The following is an 8,216-nucleotide window of genomic DNA, read 5'->3' on the forward strand; positions in this document are numbered from 1 at the left end:
TTATTTCCATTTTGGGGCTACTATGAATAATGTTGCTATAAACATTCCTGTACAACTTTTTGTGTGGATTTACATTTTTAGTTCTCTTGGGTATACACCCAGGAGTGGAACTGTTAGGTCATATGGTAGTTCTGTTTAATCTTCTTTTAAGTATACAATTCAGTGGGTTTTAGTATATTCACAAAGTTGTGCAACCAAATCATCACTATATAATTCCAGAATATTTGCATCACGCCAAAAAGAAAACCCATATCCATTAGCAGTCACTTTCCATTCTCCCCTTCATGCAATCTCTGGCAACCACTAATTTGCTTTCTGACTCTATAGATTTGCCTGTTCTGGACATTTCACATAAATGGATCATATAGTATGTAGCCTTCATATCTGGCTTTCATTTAGCATATTATTTTTAAGATTCAACCATATTGCAGCATCTATCAGTATCTCATTCCTTCTTATGGCCGAAAAAATTCCATTGAATGGATATACATTTTGTTTATTCATTCACCAGATTATGGACATTTAAGTTCCAACTTATGGCTATTACGAATAATGCTGCTATAAACATGCATGTACGGATTTTGTATGAACATATATTTTCATTTTCTGAAGTATATATATTGGAGTGAAATTGCTAGTTCTATGTTTAACTTTCTGAGGGACTGCCAGGCTGTATTTCAAAGCAGCTGCACCATTTTACATTTCCACCAGCAATGCATAAGGGTTCCAGTTTTCCCACATCCTCACCAACACTTGTTGTCCATCATTGTTGTTATAGCCAATCTAGTGGGTATGAAGTGATAAGTCATTGTGGTTTTGATTTGCATTTCCCTAATACCTAATGATGTTTAGCAATTCTTTTCAAGTACTTATCGGCCATTTGTATATCTTCTTTGGAGAAATGTCTATGCAAGTTCTCTGCCCATTTTTAATCTGATTACTTGCCTTTTTGTTGTTGAGTTCTAATAATTCTTTTATATTCAGAATACAAGTCCCTTATTAGATATATGATTTACAAATATTATCTCTCATTCCATGCATTGTCTTTTCACTTTCTTGATGGTGTCATTTGAAGCACAAAGGTTTGTAATTTTGATTAAATCAATTTTCTTTCTTCTCTGGTATGTTATGCTTTTGGTGTCACATATAAGAAAGCTTTGCCTAATCCAAGGCCATGAAGATTTACTCCTGTGTTTTTTTCCGAGTCTATGTTTTTAGCTCCTGTGAGTCTATGATCCATTTTGAGTTAATTTTTGTATATGGTGTAAGGTAGAGGTTCAACTTTATTCTTTTGCATGTGGATATATAATAGTCCCAGCCCATCTGTTTAAAAGACTGCTCCTTTCACATTGAATTGTCCTGGCACCCTTAGGTTTTCAACTTTGACATTAGTTGAAAATAGACTGACAAAAATGTTTTACAGATAAGACCTAGTTTAGGCAAGGGTGAAGTCTTACATACTGTTAATGGGAGTATAAACGAAGTACAGCCTCTGAAGTGCAATTTGCCATGCATATCCAAATTTAAAATATTTATACTTTGAATCTGGAATTATTCTATGAATTTATTTCTAGGAGCTAATCATACAAAGATGTTATGTATAATGGTAAACAACTGAAAGTAATCTAAATGTCTATCAGTAGGAGACCAGGCGAATAAATTATGCTACATCCATACAGTGAAATATGAAGCAGACTTTAAAAAATAATGAAGTAGACTTATATTGGGGTAATTCCTGTGACTTACTGCTAAGTGAAAAATAAAAGCATATTACACAGCACCATTTATAGTATGATTCCATTTATGTAATATTATATATTTATATATGCATCTACATTCATAGAGATAGCTCAGAAAATAGTCACAAAAATGTTAACAGTGGTTGCTGCTAGGTAATGGGATTTTGACTGGCTTTTATTTTCTTCTTTATATTTTTTTTGCATTGCATAAATTTGCTAGATGAATATGTATTATCTTTATATTCAGAAAAAGAAAAGCTATTTTCATTTTGTAGAAAAATGTCCTCAAGGAATATATATTGTAGACTATTCAATGGCATGAAAATGTTTGTAATATATCGTTAAGTGAAAAAAGCTGGTTACTGTATCATCCTGCTTTTGAAAAAATTTTTAAATGTCATATATGCAGTATTTCCTAGGTACTATGTTTTTTTTTTTTTTTTACTACTTACTATTTCTGAAATAAGGATGTCTCTATATTCAATATGAATATTTAATGCAGTGGGTTCTCCCCCTCATTGTCTCCCTGAAATGCTGTTATTAATGAGGTGATGCTTCTGGCAATCTGAGACTTGAGAAAGTGCCATATGGGTGTAGAGAAAAGACTGGAGGAGTAGACACCAAAGGTGATAAGTGCATGCTTAGCCCTGAACTGAGATTTTTATTTTCTTCTCTTTGTTAAGTATAGTTTCCAAGTTTTCTATAGTATATACATAAACATAAAAAGAAACCAGAAAACTGGCTGCCTTGCTTCCCTTTTTTCTTCCTTTTTTAAAAGATCTAATTGGCTTTATTAAGTGATTTGTGAATTGGGCAGCATCTCTTCTAGCAACTAGAAGGGCACTCCTACCCTGATTTTCAAGAAGTATAGTGTGAGGGCATTTGGGACTTTTGACCTTTACCAGTATAAGAGATTAGCAGCAAATTAGGGAACACATAAGCCACCTCAGGAATGTCAGAGTCTAGAATGAGGGAAGACTACCTTGCATAGCCATGAAGGGGTCCCTGGCCAGACCAGAGCTGGCAAAGCAAGTTTCAGAACAGATGAGAAAGTTCAGTCAGCAGGGGAAGGACTCTTGGATCAGCCTTAGTTCTGTGTGGAAAAAGAAAATCCCTGTGAGGTAAGAGAGTCCAGATGGTAGGGATGCTGGCTAATTATGGAGGAGATTATGCATACCCAACACTGTGGGGCCACTCAGATATTTTCCGGTCTAGCTCAGGAGCATATTTCCAGTTCCTGAAGAGAGACCAATGACTGTGTGTAACAGAAAAATGAATCCACCCATTTTAAAAGTCAAAACTTATATTGGTTTGGGGTAAGCCCTTTCCTCAATCAAAGAGGCAGGGTAACTACATGAAGTGAAAGACATGGAGCAGAGGTGGAAGACTGATGGCCACAAAACTTCTACAGCCCCTGAGGAGATCAGAAAGCTCTGGGCCTCTGCTTAGGGTAAGGAAGGGACTGGGGCTTGCAGTGACTATGCAGGTGTACAGAGGAGAGTGCCAGGCACTGTGCCAGGTAGGAGCTTCATCCACATGATCATGGCTAACCCTCACAACGGTCCTGAGATGAGCAGCCTGAGCCTTAGACAGGTTATGTGGTTTGTCCAAAAGTACACAGCTAGTAAATGATGGAACGGGACTTCACATCACGAGATTCCTTCTCTAAAAAGGGGAAAACATTGAGCAAAGTTAATACTCACATTTATTGTATTTCTTGTAATGGTAGGTGGAAAAAACAAGTTTCAAAAAAATCTTCAATCTGATTCCAATATTTTTTTAAAAATATGTACAATAAAGAAAAAAAGCTACAAGGATATATACCTTAATGGTGGGTGTATCTCAATAGTAGGAATTTAAATTTAAAATTTATTTTTCTATGTCTCTTCCCCCCACAATGAACATATAAATCTTCTTAAAGCAAAGGAAACAAAAACGGTTTTTCAGAAGCAGTTGTGAGTACTAGGGGATCAAAGTAATGAGAATGAATTACAGTGAGGCCTTAATGACAGAGAAATCCAGATTCTTACTAGCTGTGTGAGTTCACTTGGCTTCTCCAAGTCTGTTTCCTAAACAATAAAAGGGGATTACAGTCTTGTCCCAGTGAGCTGTTGGCAGGATTAACTGAAATGCAATATACATGAAAGTCCCAAGCACAGTACTTGGCATAAGGATGGTGCTTAATAAACATTAAGCCTAACTTTTGGTAGTCATAGTGCTTCCTTGCTGCCCCAGGAAGGCCAAGCACTTACAGCTGTTTCAGAGCAGAAAGGAATCTGGTTCCCTTGGCAAGGGCCCCTTACAGGACCTGCAGCTGCCTACACACCTGATACTCTCCCCCCTCTGTTTTTACTATCTGGAGGCTTATAGAATCTCATTCCTTAACACACTTTCATCTAACTATTTGCCTCTCCTCTTGTCTCAACAATCTCAGCTGCCTAGATAGTATTCTTGACTACATGCAACGTTATTTTCAACAGAACACATTTGCAGAGCACCTATGTTCTAAAGATGGCTCCAGGCTCCTACTCTCCATTTATATCATCCAGAAATATTTGTATGAGCTCACAGTCTAGTTGAAATTTTAGATCCTTCAACAACTCCCACGTGGTGCCTAACTGCTATAACAGCTACACACAGCATACTGTAGAAACTTAGAGGGCAGAGTTACCAGTGTATGCATATGTGGATGGGAGAGGAGGGGAAGGATGGAAGTATTCAGTATTTAAAGAGTAATGATTTCTGCATCCTATATTATGCATCTACTTCATATATTGTCTTTACTAAAGAGAAAGGGTACCATTCTGCCATACTGGTTTCAAAGCCTGTTAAAACAATGCTCTCATCTTCAGATTTATTAAAGTTTGTTTCCAGCCACAGAATTTGTGGAAAGCTTGGGGCATCCGATAATTTAACGAACGATCTACTGGTGCCGAGGCAGTAGGGTAGGGTAGAGCAGATTCAAGGAGTTACAAACTAGCTTAGAGTGTTCTCAAACAATTTGGAGATTATTGGAATTACACATTCTGATTAACAGGCAGTTTTAAGACTCAAAGGGGTGCCAAAACCAGGCATCATTTGATACGTTTATTATTTATTAGGCAAACATTAATATCAATGGAAGTAAAAAGAGATTCACCCATAGTTCAGACACCCTAACAAACTAATAAGCTGTTTTCATGTTTCCTTATTCCTTTCTGGCCCTCCTTCAAATCCATAAATCCATAAACATAATAACTGTGAATTAGATACAATTATATGTTCTATTTCTTTCTCACACCCAGATGCATACTCAGAATGATGTTAAGTACAGCACTAGTCAAAACCAGGGCACTGTAACAACAGCCCCTTCAAGCCTGTGGACTGACAGTCCAGTGGAAGATGTTGGCAGGGCGGTGAGACACACCCTGTTCTGCCTGTGTTATTTATGCCTCTGGCAGTGAAGCCCCTGACAAAGAAGCATGTCACTGGAACACATGCTCTTTGTTCACAGAGGTGCATGCCAGCACCGGCTGTGTCAGAAGGGACAGTACTTGGTCTGTAGTCTCTCCTCCTTTGGCTCTTTTGCTTTCCTTTTATTTGCTGCACATTGTGGCTATGTTTATTAATTACTTTGCAGCTTAATCTTATAAAACACACATTTATCTTGTGAGGAAAGAGTCCTTCACACCCTTGAGTTAGTCATAAAGAGAAGACAGGGTCCCAAGATTTTCCAGGTTCTTCCCTAAGAATCAGTACCACCTCCCCCACGAACCACCAGGTTACCACTCTCTTTAGCACAGAGCTACCACATTCCAGTCTTCTTCAGCATCTCCCTTTTACCTACAAGATGGCGCCTGTATGTTGTTTTCTTTAAAGGTGCTCTACAAATGTTCCTGACCTTGTGTTCCAAATCAGCTCCCCATGCGATGACTTCATTCCAGTCAGACTGATGGTGTAGCAGAAAAGTTGGCAGGCTTTGGAGTCAGATCTATCTAGGTTTAAACCCAAGCTCCACCTCTTGATGGCCATGCAGCTTAAGGCTCCTGAGCTTGTTCCACATCTGTAAAATGATTAAAATACAATCTACTTCACAGGTTGTCTTTGGGATTAAATGAAAAAGAACATATCAAGCCCTAAAAGTGAATGCTCAATCACTGCTTGTTAGCTCATAGAACTGATTTATTAGTTTTTCTTAAAAGTCTTCATCTCATGACCCTGTGGTTCTCATAACCTTATGGTTACAGACCTCGTGTGACATCCTGAAGAGCACTCCCTCACCATTTTCCCATCACAGAGATGTCTTCTAAGAGTAACATTTTAATACTAGACTCAGGAAACAACATACTAGAAAGTTTTTGCCTTTTCCATTATCTAAAACTTCCCTTTGAAATTTTAATTCATTCCATATTTAATAATAGGTATAAATGCTTGTTTGCCAAGGTAAAAATGGGAGGGGGGAGACTTTAAGAAACCCTAAGTTAATGTACAGATTTGTGTTTCTGTATTCATAAGTTGTTCCCAATCTTTGGAGCTTCTTGTCTATCTATATTAGAATTAAGATGTTTTCTGATTAAGACATATGACGTGTTTACTTATTTTAAGCTGACTATAACCCTAGGTTACTCCCTGAGGTCTGCAAAAGCAAACGGGGTCTCTAACTCTGGTTCTCCGGGTGCTCTCTGACCAGACAATTACAAAGGCTACCTGCCAAGCTTCACTGAAACCAAGACCATCAGGAATTTACACACCTCACAGGGGTCCTTCCTAAGGAATAATGGGATAAGAGTCTGCGGAAAAACTGTAAAACTCCGAGGCCTCATCAGAAATGCTAAATGCTGCTTTGCTACTCTACATTTAAATACTAGAAACTCAGGTTGATTCTCCTTAAGTCGGGGACATTCGGCTCTTCTGTGGCTTGGGCAAGTGGCGGGGGCTGTCCCGGTTCCCACCCGCCGCGAAGGCCGACTTCGTCCGGTGCCACGCGGTACGACGCCGGCCGGCCGGCCGCGTTTCTGCTCCCGACCGGGGGTCCTCGCAGCCCTTCCACCACCACCCAGCCAAGGAGACAGCGGGGTTCGGTGTTGACCTACACCGTGTAGGAGAGCGGATGGTGAACCCGAAAGCCTCACGTCCCGCGCTCCCTTCCCGTCTCCTGCCTTCGCGGGTGTCAGTCTGGCTTGGTCGAGCCTCCGCGTACAGACTTGGCCTCACCGACCCCCGAAGCCGGTCTGTGAAGCCTGCCCCCGAGCCCTCCCGGCAAATGTCCAAGCGCACGGGCCGGAGACCCGCGTCCGGGCACAGAGGTTGGGCCCCGGGGTCTCAGCTCCACGGCGGGCAGGGAAGCCCCCAAGGAAGGTCTTACATCAGCCACCCCACGTGCAACCGAGGGGAGGGGAGGAAGTCGCTCCAGTCCCCTAGGCTGCGCCTCACCGCCCCCCCTCCAACGCCTCCGCCCCTCCCGCCGCGTCTCCCCGCCCCGTCCTTGGTGCAGCCGCGGCCACCGAGTCGAGCGGCGCCGCGCGGGGCCGAGTCGAGCAGTCGGCTGTGCCGCGTTGCCGGTTTAAGCGCAGTGCGGGGCCGCGGCCGGGGGCGGCGGTAGTGAGACCAGCGCTGCGCTCCAGCCCCCTTTTCCCTCCATGGTTTCTCTCCGCTCCCGTGAGTAACTTGGCTTCGGGGACTCCACTCGCCTGTCCGCACGCCGCACGCCGCCCGCCGCCCGGGACCGCGCCGCCGGCCTCTGTCGCCAGCAGACCCCTTCCCACGGCCCTAGCTGCGCAGGCCTGGACGCCTCTCCCCCCTCCGCCCCCGCCGCGGAAAGTTAAGTTTGAAGAGGGGGGAAGAGGGAAACATGGACATGAAGAGGAGGATCCACCTGGAGCTGAGGAACCGAACCCCGGCAGCTGTAAGCAGAGCCCCTTTCGGGCGCCCTCTCCCTCCGATGACTTGCATGTAATGGTGGCCACCTGCGGGGCCCCGGCCGCGGGTTCATCGGCCACGGCGCAGGGAAGGGCGCAACTCGCGGGCTTGGAAGGGGAAGGCGGGCAGGCGCGGAGGGGGGAGCGAGCGCGCGGGGATTAACTCTTTGGCGCCCGCGGGCCCCCGCGGCCGTCCGGGGAAGGCGGTGGGGTGGGGGCAAACAAACTTTGAGCTCCTCACCCGCCTGGGTCCTTCCCAGAGGAGCGTGTGTGCGTGTGGCCGGCGGCGAGGGAGGGAGGAGGGGGTTGTGTAACGCTGGGAGCCATGTTTGCAGACTCCCGGGATGCGCGGCCGGGCGGGGACCGGGCCTGCTGAGGAGCCGCGCGGCCAGCCGGGGCTGGGCCCGCTGCGGGCCAGGCCGGGCTTTGCGCGCCCCGGGCCGGCCGGGCAGGGGGCTCAGCCAGGCGGGGAGGGTCACCCCAACCCAGTCTCGCGGTTGGCGTCGGCCCGGTCGAGGACAGGGCTACAGGGCGAGGAGGGGGCTTTTTGCCTCGGAGGGGAGGTGGGAGCCCCCTTGGG

General features: G+C 44.5%; 2 protein-coding genes across 3 annotated transcripts in view; one reads left to right on the forward strand and one right to left on the reverse strand.

The window, feature by feature from the left end:
* LOC105296283 overlaps nucleotides 1-8,210 on the reverse strand; it is a 38,103-nt gene extending 29,893 nt beyond the window's left edge. Inside the window, exons 1-2 of one of the 2 annotated variants that reach the window (XM_023534195.1) lie at nucleotides 7,878-8,210; nucleotides 5,620-5,781 (exon numbers count right to left, since the gene is read on the reverse strand). In XM_023534195.1, the coding sequence (XP_023389963.1) occupies nucleotides 5,620-5,781; nucleotides 7,878-7,963 (248 nt within the window). In that variant the 5' untranslated portion in view covers nucleotides 7,964-8,210. Of the gene's footprint in view, nucleotides 1-3,426; nucleotides 5,782-6,811; nucleotides 7,078-7,877 lie in introns of those variants that run through there. The other variant, XR_002781885.1, reaches the window with a different exon arrangement.
* Nucleotides 7,252-8,216, forward strand: part of ANP32B (acidic nuclear phosphoprotein 32 family member B) — a 23,864-nt gene continuing 22,899 nt past the window's right edge. The window contains exon 1 of the mRNA XM_011366242.2: nucleotides 7,252-7,623. Within this exon, the coding sequence (XP_011364544.1) occupies nucleotides 7,570-7,623 (54 nt within the window). The 5' untranslated portion in view covers nucleotides 7,252-7,569. The remainder of the gene's footprint in view (nucleotides 7,624-8,216) is intronic.

The sequence above is a fragment of the Pteropus vampyrus genome, unplaced genomic scaffold (genome assembly GCF_000151845.1).
Source record: "Pteropus vampyrus isolate Shadow unplaced genomic scaffold, Pvam_2.0 Scaffold123, whole genome shotgun sequence".
Taxonomy (NCBI): domain Eukaryota; kingdom Metazoa; phylum Chordata; class Mammalia; order Chiroptera; family Pteropodidae; genus Pteropus; species Pteropus vampyrus.